Consider the following 16,907-nt stretch of genomic DNA (forward strand, 5'->3'; position numbering starts at 1 on the left):
TGGAGAAGCAGCGGCTCTACTTCGAGCTCCTCTCGTGTGACAGAGCTCCTCAACCCTATCTCTAAGGGAGCGCTCTGCCCCCCTGCGGAGAAAGCTCATTTCAGCCGCTTGTATCCGGGATCTCGTTCCTTCGGTCATGACCCAAAGCTCATGACCATAGGTGAGGGTAGGAGCGTAGATCGACCGGTAAATCGAGAGCTTCGCCTTTCGGCTCAGCTCCTTCTTCACCACAGCGGACCGATACAGCGACCGCTTTGCACCCTTCGGGTTGCGGAGGAAGTCCTGCCTCAGGTGGAGGAGTTTAAGTATCTTGGGGTCTTGTTCACGAGTGAGGGTAGGATGGACTTAAAAGCACAACATAATAAATATAGTATACCTTTATACAGTATCTTATGGTGGATGTAAATACTCGTCCACTTTATTTGAAGCCATGTTTCTTCACTTGAAAAAAAAAAAATGTTTAAGTGTGAAAGACCCCTCCCCTTTTAATGCTTAAAGCCCTTACAGTGCTCTAGGAGAAAAGTCTTTTTGTTTGTTTATACCTAAGATGTGGATGATTCAGGAAGCCCGTGCTTAAAAGCATTAAGAGTCTCTTTGTGTTTGTTTTTTTTCCCCCCTTTTTCTTCCACTCTGTAATTAAACAGTTACCTCATTTTTACTGGCAGTGCGAAGTGTGTGGTGGTGGCCCCCGACGTACTGTAGGGGGTCCATAGTGTGTGTTCGTCGGGATGCAAAAGCCTGCCTCTTGGACGCAGATGAAGACGGCTGGTGGTTGATCGTCAAAGTGTTGTAAGAGTCAGCGGAGGCATTGTGTTGCGGGTGCAGCTTGCTGACTTTATGGCGCTCCATTATGGGCGTGGTTGGCATTAGCATGTCTGCGTGAGACATGGCCCGTGCCATGGCCCTCTCGCGGAATTTGTCACGTCTCATTGCTGGCGACAGCAAGGGATCTTGCGAAAGGAGGCGGCTGGTGGACAACAGGTGTTCCTCTGAGAGATGGCGGCTGCTCCCGTAGGCAGCCGCTGCCATGACGCCATAAGATGACAGACCGTAATCCCCCCGTCGTGGTGTCCTGGGAGGAGACAGGACATGGTCTTGGGACATGGCTCTCTGGACTCGATGTGGACGCTGACGATGCTCGTGGGGATGATGATGCAGATGATCTGCATTTAACTTCATCACGTTGCCTGGTCCCCGGCCTCCAAAGTCAGCATGATGATGTTTTCTCATGTAGTATTTATCCATGTCCTTATTAACTGGGTGAGAAAGGACATGAAAAGTTTCTACATAAGAACATTGACATTAGGAGACAATCATCTTTAGATGAGGTAGTGTGGATGTAGGATCGGTAACTTGTGTAGTAACATCCTCTGCTCTTCGTTCTAAGCTGGAACAGTGTTTGGATATTAATGGCAAAATCGAGCCACGTTCCTGTGTGAACCAAAATCTAACCTGAGCGCGTGGACAATTTGATGTACCCTAATGTCATTCAATGGGAGTTTCGTTTGATGACGAAATCGTTTAAACGAAGTCTTCGGAACATAACTCTGTCTTTAAGTGAGGACCAGCTGCATGTATCTCTTCACACTGTGTCTTTTTATTAACATAAATTTTAATAATTTTTATAAAATTAATTTGCCCAGTTACGAGTAAAGAGACACTTCAGGACATATCCTTCCTGCTCTGCCTCTGACAGATGAGTAGAATGTAATTTAACAATTGATATGTTATTTATATTTCTACTTGTTATTCCAGGCTGGTTACTGTGTTTTGAACTTTGGACCGTAACTGTTGTATTTCGGAGTTGATTTGCATTTGCAAGTCCTCAAAGGCCGAAAGGCATCTTCATGGGGGTAGAGCTCAGTGGTAGAGCATTTGACTGCAAATCAAGAGGGCTCCCTGGTTCAAATCTGGATGCCCCCTGCCTTACTTCCTGTACTCTAACACCTACACTCAATCTATTACGCAGTAATATTGAAGTAAAGATCGCCCCCTACTGTTCATGTCCATACCAAGGTTGTGAAAAACCAGGGTGCCGTTATCGATGACCAGCTATCCTTTTCTGACCGTATCGCCTCTGTTTCACAACCTTGTCACTTTGCACTCAAAATCCGACCCTGCTTGATTCAACGTGCCACCCAAGCCTGTTACTACAGGCTTCAGTCATGTCACGACTAAATTACTCCAATGCCCTTCAATCAGGTTTACCAACTTGCTCAACAAGACAACCTACAAATGTTACTCCTCTGCTCATCGATCTACACTGGTTGCTGGATGCTGCAAGGATCAAACAAAAAGTCACTGACTCTTGCTTATAAAAGAACTGCAGGAAGCGCATGTTTACGGGGGTATAGATCAAGAGGTCTCTGGTTCAAATCCGGATGCCCCCTGCCTTCCTTTTCGCACCCCAACACCTACGTTCACTCGCCCAGGCAACTTTGTACTCCAACACCTACACTTCCTCTCCTAGGCAACTATGGATCCTCTACAGTTTGCATATTGCCCATCAACTGGGTAACTCATCTACCTTCTGCACTGGTCCTGGTCACAACTGGAGACTGCAGGATGTGCTGTGAGAGTCATGACTGGTCTACAAACACTAGTGTCCTGACCGAGGTCTTCGCCGTGTGCAGGACACTCCTAAGAACCTTGTATGAAACTGTGGTGGCATCTGCACTATCTACGCCACCTTCTGTTGGAGGAGTGCTTTAACGTCTAGAGACGGAAAATTGTCTGGAGAAACTGGTTAAGAGAGCCAGCCCAGTCACAGTCTTTTAGAGTCTCTGAAAGATGTGGGAGAGAAGAGGAATTTAGCCGAGCTAAAATCCATTATGGACAAGCCTTCTCACCCTCTGGATGACACGGCGGGAGCGCTGAGCAGCTCTTTCAGCAACTTCAGTGCAGAACGGAACGCTTCCAGGAAGTCTTTCCTCCCATCAGTCTTCAGACTATTCAATTCACAGCTATAATATTGTCATACTCTATCAAATTTTTCTGCTCATATTGTACTTATATCAAGCCTCCAACTGTGTATAGCTACACTGTGACTTGTTTCTATATATTTTTTTTATTTTGTTTTTTCTTCTCTTCTATGTGCGCTATAAGTTAAATCACTTTATTCCTTGCTGGAAATTGCCACTTTATTTGATATACACCTGCTGATACTGTTATTACTTCGTGTCTATCTTGCTGCTGTAACAAATTAACCTTCCCGATGTGGGATGAAAAAAGTCTTATCTTGTCTTTTAAATAAAGCATTACACTTCTCTTCTGTCGAAAATATTCTTTTCGTAATGAAATTCAACGCATTAAAAAAACCTTACTTTTTTTCTAGCTAGCATGTTGACCTGGCTCACTTCTCCATATGTTACAGGACTGCAAGATTTAGTCATCGTCCGTTATCTACTGCTCATTCTTTTTTGAAGGGTCACAATCCGAAATTTTGGACAGTTTGGTTTATTTATACTACTTTACACACACCTGGGCTTTTGCTAGTTTTCAGCCTTTACCTTGCGTACTACTTTTTGCTAGTTTTCAGCCTTTACCTTGCATACAACCACAGACGACTTCAATGCTAACATTATATGTTATATATTAGCTGAATTCAAGTATAATTTCTGGTGGATGTGGAGTTTGTTTGTTTATGCCAAAAATGTTTTGCTGAGTGACTCTCTTTATGGCCAATCAGTATAAGAAGACAATAGTAATACGTTGTTTTGCTGTAAGCAAGAAAGCAAAACGAAGCTTCTTGTTAAACTAGAGTCTCATAGCGTTATTTTTTGTCTCCCACACAAACCAAACTATGTTGCATCTCGTCTGTTCTACTTTTCACTCTCTCACTTTTGCAATTGGAGCATATCATGCGTAGCACTGCTAACTTACATTACACAGTGCTGCTCTCAGAATGACAACACATGTATAAAGCTTTTAGATCCTTGAGTGTGAAGTGCACTCCGAAACCTGCAACTCCCAGAGTAGTTGCACTACATGTTTTAGTGCATAAATAAAGTAGGGGGAGATACATATTTTCTGGCATGACCTAATTTAGGCACTGTTAATTGAAAAAAATGAAAATAAAAATTGACATTCGAGGAGACAGGATTCGAAGTAGGAGGAAAGAAAATACATAGTAAAATGCCAGAAGTAAGTTATTAATCAGTTATTTAGTTGAGAGAACAGTAATCAGTATCTCTACTAAAACAATGAATGTGACCTAGTTATACGATCAAAACAAGGCACTTGGCAAATTCTGGACAATTTCACATATTTCATTTTTTTTCATCATTTTTCAATGAATTCTTTGCAGGGTCACAAAGCTAGTCCCGGTGATGAGGGCACGGACAAATAATCATTCGCACTTACTATTCATAACTATGGTCAATTCAGAGTGTCCAATCTTAACCTTCCAAGATTTGTCTCTATGTAGAAAAAAAAAATCTGAAATTTTCAATGATCAAATGACAATAGCATGGTAATAGTGTAAGACTTTATGTACTTAAAACTTGCTTTTTTGTGCTGGTGTGATGAAAAATTGACAGAGGTCAGGCACGAGACTCTATGGAGTACGTAACGTGGTGAGCTAAGGGAACTGGCGGAAGAAAAGGAGTGAAGGTCAGGAGGAGCCAGACAGAGAAAATGTGTAAAGTGTACTAATGGTGGAGACCCAGGGTCAGCCATGCAGAAAAATGGACGGTGCAAAAAAAAAAAAAAGAAAAGAAAAAAAGAATGGGGCAGGCAGGGTGGAATGGGTGGATTTGAGACAGATGGTCATGTAATGTCTAATATCTCACAAACAACATCTGCATTAATTAAAGCCTTCACTTCAACATCCATAGACACAGGCTTCCACAGTGTTGTTTTCTTTATCCTTACTGTTGCAAAACAAAACAGGCCAGAATAGTCACTATTCAAGTTGAAAGGGAAGATTTAGAAGAGACAGCGGCTCTGTCCAACAGACAAAAGATAAAGACGCTGAGACACTGGGAGTGACCAGGATGGACAAGATTTGAAATGGGCAGAACAGCATGACAGTAGGTGAAGGGTGGTAAGTGAAGAATAATGGAAATATATATTGGTGAATATATTAGTGAATATATTGGACAAACGATGTTGGAGATGGAGTTGGAAGGCTAGTTGGAAGGTTAGCTTGCTCTAGGTCAGAGGTTCCCAAATCGGGGGGGTTGCCCCCTAAGGATTGGTTGAAGGCAGTGTAAAATGAATATATGTCTGATAATAATTTTGCGTTATTTTTAATTCTCAATCCTGTTTTTTGCCTGTATCCGTTCGATCTACTCGGGGCAGCAGTAGCAGTACCCCGCGCAGTGTGCCCCCCAAACACAAGCTCACTTCTGCCAACTGACCAAAAGTTGACAATGCTAGGATAAAATGGACAAGATTAAAGTGCGTAAAAACAGTTACATTATAATGTATGAAATAAACAAGTCTAAAAACAAAATATATGTTTGAAGCTTTTTTTGGGTCGGAGTGCAAAAATGTTCTGCTCTACGCCATACAGGTATTGAAGAGTGTGAATGATTGTTTGTCTGTACTGAGTGGCCTTGTAAGAGGCTAAGTGCCTGTTTTTTTTACCAAAGTCTGGAAGAAACATCTTGGCCTAATGGAGTGGTTTACGTCTATACGATACAATGCAATCACAAGACATATTTCAAATGAAACAGTTGTCATTGTAAAGCCTATTAAATTACTCCGAGAATTGTCTGCCAGAAATAATGAATAAAAAGTTTCATTCAGGCAACTTATAATACATGGGCTGATATTTGATTTGATTTGTATAGATACTGTATACTTTGTCCTATCACCTGTTCTAATAATCCTCCTGCAATTCATTTCAGTTGGGTCAGTTTTTCAGGTGTCTGTAGAGAAAATAAGTAGAAGCTGCATTTACCTAAATCAGGCTTAAGGGCCAGTTCATAGGAGGGTGGTAGGTGGCTTAGATTCTGGAAGGATTTGGAGAGTGAGGCATCGTAGGGCTCAGTCGCTGAGGTCAGAATCTTGTTCTTCCGCTGGGGTCTCTCTACGGAAATTCAAAAAAAGAATCGTTGCAGACTTGACAGTACATGGCAAAGACTTGAAAATTAATGTATGTTAATAATTATAAGGTCTTGTATTTCATCTGAAGGATGAATCTAGGATCTAGGAACTTACTATTAGTTCTAACTTTAATTACTACTTTTTTTACTAGAGTATTATAGGTTCAAGTTGAATTCCTGTGTAAGTCTATGTCTTTCCCTCTGGCACTCGCCATGACATAAACAGAGAAAAACAGTAGTTAAAAGCATGTTGTTCTCTCTGTTAAACATAAATTAAAAAATCATGTATCATGTATTTGCAGGCCTGTTTCAACAATTGCATAATGCGCTTTATCATGTATTTACAGGCCTGTTTCAACAATTGCATAATGCAAATGCAAATAAGAAAGTTTGCTTTAAAAAAAAAAGGTAACATTTCTCTATATAGGTAGTCATTGAGACACATGGGAAACAGAGTACCATATTTTCCGGACTATAAGTCGCACCAGCCCCCCTCTCCCCATCCCCCCAAAAAGTGCCCTATAGCGGTTGTCAGTATAAAAATAACAAACTTCAAATTTTCAGTGGTACAGGAGTAGCAGATACTGGTACACTAGCCTAGAGTGCCCTCTAGCGGCTGTGAAATTAAATATTTTAATATATAAGTCGCACCCGAGTATAAGTCGCAAACCCAGCCAAAGGATGAAATAAAGTGCGACTTATAGTCCGAAAAATAGTCAAAGAGGTTAAAGACAATTTTTTGTCTACTATTCTGTTCCAAAGGCCAGAATAGTAAAGTTCCTTTTGCCAAGCCATGTGTGGAGGTAATACAATTCTAGAAGTACAGGTTAGAAGTACATATTTGAGGGCAGCAATCCAAGTACTTCTTACCCAGTGTAGCTGTGAGGGCAGTTAAATCCAGATGACTGCGCTGATAGTCACTGCGGTGCATTCCTATAGAGAGAAAAAAAAAGGGAAATGATTCAGAATTTCATCCGAAATAGACACTTGAAAATATACCTGCTAGATTATTTGTGAAATATCTATTACCATTTTTGTTTTATTTAGAATCATGTGAAGTCAAGTGTGTCATTTAACTTCCAAAGTTGACAAAGATAGCCTCATGATGTCTTTTTTTTTTTTTTTTTCACAGCCTCATGATGACGTCTTTTTTTTTTTTACAACTTCACACCCATTAACAAAAAGCTTCCTAAAGTTTATTGAGACAAATGTGTTTTGTTAATTTGGGCCATCCACATAAAATGAACTTGACTTTGTTTAACAATCTCCGCTTAACAAGTTGAGCTGACCACGTATTAACTTGAGTATTATACGGAGTGATTCAATTGAATATAAAATTAATTGAACGTTTCCAGGTTGCAGCAGGTGGACGGAGGGAGACCCCACTGTGACCTAGATCCATTTTTAAAAGCTTCACACAGGGGAACATAATGGACAGATGCTTGTGACAGAGAGAGTCTGTGTTTAGTCATTTGGCTGACGGCGTGTTAAAGTACCATGTGAATCTGGTTGGGCCAGATTTTGCCCTTTTTTAAACAAAAACGTTTGGCAGAGAGTACTGTAGACTAAGAGCAGGGGAGACACAAACAGAAACATGTTGCTTTTTAAAAAAGTATAAAGTAGCAATTACCAGAGGTGGGACCAGGTCGTTGCTTTGCAAGTCACGAGTAAGTCTCAAGTCTTTGCACTCAAGTCTGAGTCAAGTCTCAAGTCAAGACAAGATCAGGACAGGTTGACCGCATCGTAGTTTTTAAATCCGAACAACACGATCTTTGGTATCGTTTCCTCTCACCCGTGCATTGTTTGACATCAAATTGATGACTTGAGTCTGAGTCAAGTCCAAGTCATGCGACTCGAGTCCACACCTCTGGCAATTACCATAACGTTACCATAACAAACAAATTACTGTCATCCTGCTGCTGCTATTTGCTTGCAGAAAGAAATAAAATGCACATACTATAGCTGTGTAGTAACAAATTATATTTAACATGCCATATGGAATGATAACAAGCCTCCAGCCACTAGGTGGCAGCAACTCATACAGTAGGTTGTACAGATAAGAATATACATGTTATCAGGTTTTCAATAGTATTTCAATTTGCAGGGTGTGTGGGCCGGAGGGGGGTGCGTGAAAACATTTCTGTCCACAAGGGGGGGCATGACAGAAAATAATGGAGAACCACTGCATTAATGGTAGCAGTGAAACTATTTACATTAGATTGTGTAAAAATACAGTCATGTAAAATGTTATTCTATGTCATTAAAAATACATATTAAAGTCGTTAAATTGCAACTATTCGTCATGTTTTTTATTGGGTTTAAAAAAAAAAGGTCCACCATTTGGTGATGCATTAACTTATTAATGAATATGTAAATTTGAAATGGCTGTCTATTCAATTGTCCTAACTTCTTCTTATAAGTAACAAAGGGGTTCCAAAGTGTTAAATTGAATTATTTAAATACAAATTGATGTAGTTCAGAGTTATCCCATCCAAAAAGTAAACTCAGCTGCGCTTCAGTTTTGGTCACTCAACAGATTTTTTTTTTTCTGAGTATGAAAAAATTAACTTTTTAAGGGCAATAATGCAAAGACACACTATCACATATTTCTCACATTTTCTCATAGCGTAACATTTGTTTTGCAACCGAATCACGCTTCTTCTTCGTGGAACCTTTCCTTGTTGTCTTCCATCCACACAAATTCAGTACGTCACGTCCTTCGTTTGAACAAAAACTTTGTAACCAAGAGAAAGGTGGCATTAAATCTGTTTCAAGTGAACCAAATCTACATTTATTTTTTTTCCTGACATCACCTTGGGCTCACAAATGTTTGTAACGGAACATTCTTATGGCTAAATACCAATAACATTGAAACTCCGTGGCAGGCATCTTCTTGAGGAAACACAGCTTCTCGATGTCTGTGAATAACTAACAAGGATAAGCACAGATTTATCTGATGTCTTCTTCATATGTCAGAAGTTACATCACACAAAGCTGCCATTATCCTTGCCATGTGATGGAGCACTGAATGAACCACAAAGCTGAAAACAGATAAATCCAAGTTAAAAAGCAATTGTATAACACTAAAGGATCATTTATTCACTGAAGATGATAATGTATTTCGCCCGGTTAGCGGTAAAACCTGTTATGCGAAAACCCGTAAAGAATGTTTTATATGAGCTGTTTTACACTGATCCATGTAAAAACGTTTATTTCTTAGGATATCTGGCAAGAGTATATTTTTTTTAAGTTATAAAATAAAAGCCTTCGGCCTTAGGTCAACGCAGTGGTTCTCAATGACTTTCTGGCATGCCCCCTGTTGGGGACAGAAATGTTTTCACGAGAACATCAACATCAGTCAGCAGAGTTTCATTCATGTAACATGAATTGTCTCCGTACTTCCCTCACCCCCTCATAATGTTTCTATCCTGGTTTACAACCTGGTTTTATGTCACATATCGTTTGAATTATTGCAACTCTCTTCTATCCAGTCTCCCAAAAAAAGTCCGTCCAGAAATGTCAAGTGGTCCAGGAAAACCCCTGATTTACCAACTTACTAACCCTGCTCTGTAACAGCTCAACTGGATAGTGGTCAGGTTTCATTTTCTGTCCAAAAATCCTTCTCACATTAAAGACCATAATGTCACCCGAATATTTCAGGTTTGAAACTTAGTACCACCAACATACATAAACATATTTTTCAAACCAAACCCAACTTAGATTTGCTTATTGTTTTTTGTTGTTTGTTTTGTAATTTTTTTTTAACTTCTTTATCATCATTATCATTTTTAATACAGCAGTGGAATATCAGAGTCACATTTGCAATCAGTAGTAAAACCATGGTTGGTAACTGCTGTCTCCAAACTACCTGCTGGGTTTGACTTTTAGAAGAGAACAAATTTGTTCCTTTTATATACACACAGTGTTCCCTCTCTATGTGATGGTCCTCCTTTCTCTCCCTCAGTCGCAGATTGTTTTTTTAATCCGATCTCGCAAACATTTTCCGCTATATCGCGAACTAAAATACACTATAAAAATAACTATACATACAAAAGGTTTGGCTTTACAAATGCGCACCCTCGTTTTTGAAATTGAGATAAGCACATTTGCAAATCGTTCACTGGTATCTTTGGTTACATGGGGTAGTGTGTTTTGTTCCTTGTGTTGGAGCCCCGACCGGTTAAGTTCAGTGCTGGTCAAGTTCTGCTCTACTTCGCATATTTTCCCTTTTCGCGGTGGGTCCTAGAACGCAACTCCCGCGATATTGCATATTTTCCCTTTTCGCGGTGGGTCCTAGAACGCAACTCCCGCGATAGGAAAGGGACTACTGTATTTTAGTCGGGATCTACAAATGACTTACACTAAATTAATCTGTTGATAATCTTTTTTTTATTATCCGTCACTAATAGAAACAAACAAGAGTGTTTGCCCAACGGGGAGAGACTAGTGAAGGAAATGGACATGCTGGTGAAGGGAACAGAGATGTAGGTCACTTCCCAAACTTTTTTTGGCTTGTGATCCCATTTTGACATTGCATGTTTTTGGTGACCCCAGAGACATTTTAGTAGCTGGCACTTGAACTGGATTTATATTCATAAACGTGAAAGTATACAGTTGTTTAACCCTCCCATTGTCCTTCGTATTTTGTACACATCTAGCATCCTCACAACGGGTTTCCATCTTGTCCCAGAAACAGAGTATGATCACCGATCACCTGGACCCAAAGGACAACATGAGGGTTAAGATTGAGTGACAAGTTTTAAAAGAATAATAATTGGTTATAAATATTTTCATCAGCAGTTTTTTGTAATCAATTGCAAGATATTTCACATGGATTCCCGACTTTTAAAAAAAACAGTGATGTAGATAGAAATGGTGTGAAAGATATACAGGACAGATGATTATTGTCTTTGCATAAATTACAGAAATGGCTGTTGACATACTGGTTTTGGAAAGCAGGAGGAAGATGAGTGGCAGAAATGAAAATACTGAGATTTTCACTAGTAGTGATCGGGATGGGAAGGATCAGACATGATCAGAGATCACATTTTGTCGTGTGCAGCGGTGTGCTGTGTCACAGTGACAAGTAGTTCACCTTCCCTTTCCTTTCCTTTCTTTTCCAAAGGAGATCCAAGTAGGCCTGAGACAATATCCAAAAATAGTTACATTGAGGGCAACTGGACAGAGTAGGTTTCTTGAAGACGTTTCACCTCTCGTCCAAGAGAGGCGAGGTCTTGGACGAGAGGTGAAATGTCTTCAAGAATGTCCATCCAGTTGCCCTCAATGTAACTATATTTTTTAGATAAGATTGACCTGGATGACTAAGAACCTACACAGACCTGAGACAATAACACATTTTTCTGGACGATATATTGTCCCAAAATGATTGCTAATAAATGATGATATTGTCAACATTATTTTGAGAATTAACCCATAGTATATATCATATTCAAGTACACCTTTTCAAATGCAGAAAGAGTGGATGACTGACAAGAGGGTTCATTCCGACATACAAATATCAGAAGAGTCTAACTTACACTTGGGAGCCATAATGAAGGGCGAACAGTTCCCATTAAAACAACACAAACGAATGTAGTACAATCTAACGTATGGTGTACAACCGGTGAATGTAAATAAAGCTGTCTTTTGCATGATGACACATTCATCTACTCCGCTCGCTGACCTATTCCCATTGTTGTTGTAACGCTGTACGTCACAATGATGGAACAAGACATAGCTCTTAATGAATTCATAACCACGAAACGCTGCTCGAGGATGTCGTAAACCAAGGACACGCTGTAGTCTACATGTACTATTTCAGTTTTTCTCTGTCTCGGTTAACTATACACTGTGTATAGAGTCTGTTTACTGTGTTCATGGACAAACAGAGAACATTGAAATGTCATCGATAACTGCCGCCTGCGAAAATCTTTCTCAGACGGCGATTCAATTAGCATATGTAAATGTATCAGCAGGACGTCTTGTCTCAGTGTTGTTTTTCTCCTGATTTGTCACTTCACATAAATTATATAATGAAATGATTGCAACAATTCATGCTGGTGCCTGGTGCCTGGTGCAGCTCTAAAACTTTTAGGTGCTGTTAACCACAGTATTGACACTCCTCGGAAGAATCTCAGCACTTCACTAATTATCCCAGCTCTTATTAACATTTAAAGGCATGGGGTGTTCTTGAAACCGCAGAGCCACTTTAAACAGATGCAACAAATACTTTTTTTTGATAATACTTCTAAAAATCCGGAAATATTCACTGATTTTTAACAACAATGATCCATCCATCCATTTTCATCCACTTATACGTTACCAGGTCACAGGGGCAGCAGTCTCCATGACCGCCATCCAAATTGCACCGCAACGTTTCAACCCCTCTAAACCTTCCTGCGGGTGGTGAGTCCACTGGAAGGTACCAACCGTCCTAACCGTCCTAAAGAGCAAGGATTGTCCATTCCCACCCACCTGGAATACGGTTAAGTCAGTTTCTTGTGCATGCCATAAATAACAATGATGATTGTTTTAATTTTGCTTTTTTTAATTTTTAAACAGCACCATGTTCAAACCTGTATGTTTGATGGGACAAAAACCTCTCCCTTTGCTTCCAAGCATTAACATCCATCCATCCATCCATCCATCCATTTTCATCCGTTACCGGGTCGCAGGGGCAGCAGTCGCCACCCAAATCACATTGCACCGTACCAACCCCTCTAAACCTTACTGCGGGTGGTGAGTCCACTGGAAGGTACCAACCGATTCGAACTTACCCAGGAGGTGAACCCTGGGGTTCCACACCAATGACAGAGACATTGCCTCTGGGCCAAAGCGCCACCAGCATTAATATCAATGAGACTTGTCTACTGTCTTAGAGCATTAGTTGCAGAGATCTCCCAGATAACTGAATGGCAGGAGGGTTTCTGGTCTTGACGGCATCCCCCAGGTGAAACTGAAATCATGTGCTGAACAGCTTGCCCCCATGTTGATCTATTTTTTTTCACCTCCTTCTGCATCACAGCAAAATGACTAGCCATGCTTGTTTGAACAACTACTGCCCATTAAAACTCTCTTCTGTGGTAATTTAATCCTACCCTACATGGGCATCTTCTGGACATCATGCAACTCATTAGATTGCCTTGAGTTACTATAATAAGAGCAAGGATTGTCCATTCCCACCCACCTGGAATACGGTTAAGTCAGTTTCTTGTGCATGCCATTTATGTACAGCTTTGCATTCAAAACCATTTCACATAGGTCGACAAGCAATTGTCTTTTGACTGACAAATCACAGGTGGAAAATGTCTGTAGAGATTCTCATTCTCATTCTCATCCAGGTAAAGGGGAAGTCAAGTGGCTTCCAACTAAACTAAAATTGGCACGTAATGGCAGTGCTTCTAAATGAGCGCCTCAGTAAACCACAGCATAATAATGAAGAATGTAGATCGAATATGAGATGAATAAGAAGAAGTGAAGGATAGCTCCATCCAAACAAAATAAATCTCTGAGTGGTTAACCCAAAATCAGCAAATAAGGACACAGAGGCAGTTAAAAAGAATTTTTGCTCCAAACAGCCAATTGCATGAGGAGAGAGAGGTACTGAAGGGGGAAAGAGCTGACAGCAAAAAGAGAGCATAAAGGGTAACCAGTTGATAGGGTCAGATGAGAACAGAATCCGCAACAAAATTATAAAAGACCCAAAGTGTCAAGGAAACGAATAAGCTAACACAAGAAGAAGAATTAACAACAACCTGAGGAGAACTAAACAATAATTACTTAACGATGCAAAGAGAAAGATGAGTATTTTTTAAAACAAAGGAGACAAACATGGACTTATTTTTTATTTATAGATAATTATGTTATGATTGTACTGGTCCAACCAACTTGACATCTAATTGGGCTGCATGTAGCCGAACCAAAATTAGTTTGACATTCCCAGGTCTGGAGGGACCATTGTTTGGGGTCCATTGGCCTAATTAAACACAGTGTGTACAAAGCAGCATCTTAATTATATTATTATATTATAATTCTAATTACTTCTCAATCTTCATTCATCCATTATATTTCTTAAATTAATATGTTTGTGTGGCAACTAAGGAGACTGCGACTATTGGATAAGCTGTTTATCTAAAGTTCATTCATCTCCTGGGGTCATCTAGTTCCTCTCACCCAGCGGTGTCAAACTCATTTTTACTGGGGGACCACATCACCATTACAGTTCCTCTTGAAGAGCTGGTTGTAAATGGAAGACTGCATAGATGTAACTACTGCACAACATATTAATAAATATGTAATAATAATAAAAAAACAATCAGATTAAGAAACTCCTGCAGGCCGTACAAAATGAGTTGGCGTTGCTGTATTTGGCCTTGGGCCTTGAGTTTGACACGTGCTCTAACCGAATACTGCTGTGGTGACTATTGCAGACCACATGGTACTGCTGTGCTCCCAATATAAAATGAGAAAGCGGAGATATAAAAGGCTCAATTAACTTGACCAGTATGTAAGTTTCCAAAAACCCACAGCTGAGACGCTTTTCTCTGGCTATGCTGTTACATTGCACAGTCAGATAGGTTGCTGAGCAGCATGTGAGATAATGAAGCATTTCAGGCTCACTTTATAAAGCAAAAAAAAAAACAACAACAACATGTGGTTAGCTGGGTCTTGCGGTGTCACCTGATCGTTTACATAACTCAAAGCCCACCTGCACTGACAGGACTCGCCATGCAGCATGCTCATTTCAAACTGATCTCTCTGCCCTAGTTAGAAGTGTATTTCCGGATCCCCTATGTGGTTTCATTTGGCCTACTGTCTGACTAAAGCTTCGATTATTTTTCCCGCCTTCTGAAAAGCCTAAAGGTTATGGAATTACGTTTCAATTTCTCAGAAAAAAGGCAAGAACATCAATGAGAATTTTTTACACTCAACTCAACAACTGTTTTTCAATGATAACCTTTAGAGAAATTTGTAGGCACCGTGCCATGATAAATACCATATTTTCCGGACTACAAGTTCCTCCTGAGTATAAGTCGCACCATAATGATGACATTTGTAGGCACCATGCCATCATAAATACCATATTTTCCGGACTATAAGTTCCTCCTGAGTATAAGTCGCACCAGTGCCCTCTGTTGGCTGTCAGTGTGAAAACAATGATCACTTTTCAGTGGTACAGGAGTAGCAGATACCCAAGTTTTGTTTTTGTTTTTTTACTGCTTTGATAGGAGCAAGAGGTAAGGAGTCAATTTTGATGGATATGTCATGTTGTATGGTTGGCTTGGCTGGGAAGACCAGTAGTTCTGTTCTTGGAGAGGTTTAGTTGGAGGGGGGTGGGCTTTCATCCATGCAGGTATATCAGAGAGACCATCTGAGATTCTAATGAGACTGTGGAGTCCACAGATATAGCTGGGTATCATCAGCATAGATGTGATATGAGAAACTGTGCGAGTGGATGATCTGGCCCAGCGAGGTGGTGTACATGGCAAAGAAAAGAGGATACTGCAGGTGAGGAATGCAGTGACTTGTTTGAAGACGGGCCTTTCAGATTTCCCAGAAAAAAAGTGGGAGGAGTGAGACCGGCCTAGAGTTCTCCATTTGAGTAAGGGCGAGGGTCCAGTGGGCATGTAGTAGGATGGCTACACGTAAGGCCACATCGCTCTCTGTCAGACAGGTGAATTAAGGAAATTATGCATTCGGGTTTCTGTCTATTGAGCAAGTGGTGTCAATGGAGGGAGGAGCGCATGTAGTTGAAGTGCTACATGTTTGAGTTGATTGGTGAGGCCATTTACTAGCTGAGGCAGGCAGTTACTACTACTACTAGTAGGATTTCTCCGGACTCAAAATTCATTCACTACCAAAACTACCTTCGGTTTTCAACATGCAGAATGATCTCTGTCACACTGACAGAACACATTCAATGTTTGTTTTATGTTTTAATCTGCACAGGCAATTACGGGTTTTATACAATGTCAGCAAAGTAGGTGCGTGTCAGTTTTTTTTATTTAACATAATTGCTCTTCATAGACCTGGTCAGCATGTTCTGTTTTGCTGAACACAGTTTTTTTTTTCACAATATACAATGAACTGTGGCATCTGGTCATCGTAAGGATAAGAAAAGAGACAGGTTAGTTGGACATTTAAAAGAGTAACAAACCTAATTTTTGTCAGACAAACAAGCTGCATTCCTAAATTAGAATTGACCAACTTAACTGGTTCTTATCATGTACGCTCAAACTGGGCCAAAGTCATGTAATACAATAATGGATGAGCAAAACTTGTCTTAGAATCAGAATATGCTGCTGTCCTCTTAAGCCCTATAACAAATTGCTGTACTGGTCACATTGCTTCTTTAATTATTCTTGTCAAACCATGCTGCCTGACCTCCACAAAGTGTTGTCAACTTTTCTTTTTTGTACAGTTGACTTCATTTAGCTAGACCGGTTACAACAATCATCCAACCATCCCTTGTGGACATGTGCTAAACTTAGTGTCAAATAAAAATAATATGAGAATTAAAACAGCAATTACATCAAGGGCAACTGGACTGGTTAGGTAACTTATCCAGGTCTGAATCATGTAGCAGTTAAAGTTAGCTTTATTGTGGCTATAGACGTCACCTGTTTGTTTGTGCTTTTTTTTTTTTTTTGGTTTTTTTGAAGCAATGCATGCTAAAGGTGTGTGAGCAGCTAAACCAGGGGTGGCAAAAATGTTCCACATAAGGCCGCTGTGGCTGTAGGTTCTTGTTCCAACCACCACCTGACTGATCTCAGTCTTCAGAATGCTGATTGGTCAATCTGTGTGCTCCTTTTTAGCTGCAACCAAAACCCTCTGCCAAACAACCCTTTGAGGAATAGT

At 40.2% G+C, this 16,907-nt stretch overlaps 1 protein-coding gene across 1 annotated transcript in view; it reads right to left on the minus strand.

Moving 5' to 3' along the window:
- Window positions 1-612: 612 nt before the first annotated feature.
- The window catches only part of LOC103392541 (shisa family member 6), a 46,181-nt gene continuing 29,886 nt past the window's right edge, over window positions 613-16,907 (minus strand). The window contains exons 5-7 of the mRNA XM_025064796.1: window positions 6,921-6,983; window positions 5,906-6,034; window positions 613-1,256 (exon numbers count right to left, since the gene is read on the minus strand). Of these exons, the coding sequence (XP_024920564.1) occupies window positions 637-1,256; window positions 5,906-6,034; window positions 6,921-6,983 (812 nt within the window). The 3' untranslated portion in view covers window positions 613-636. The remainder of the gene's footprint in view (window positions 1,257-5,905; window positions 6,035-6,920; window positions 6,984-16,907) is intronic.

This window comes from Cynoglossus semilaevis, chromosome 17 (assembly GCF_000523025.1).
Source record: "Cynoglossus semilaevis isolate Cse_v1.0 chromosome 17, Cse_v1.0, whole genome shotgun sequence".
Taxonomy (NCBI): domain Eukaryota; kingdom Metazoa; phylum Chordata; class Actinopteri; order Pleuronectiformes; family Cynoglossidae; genus Cynoglossus; species Cynoglossus semilaevis.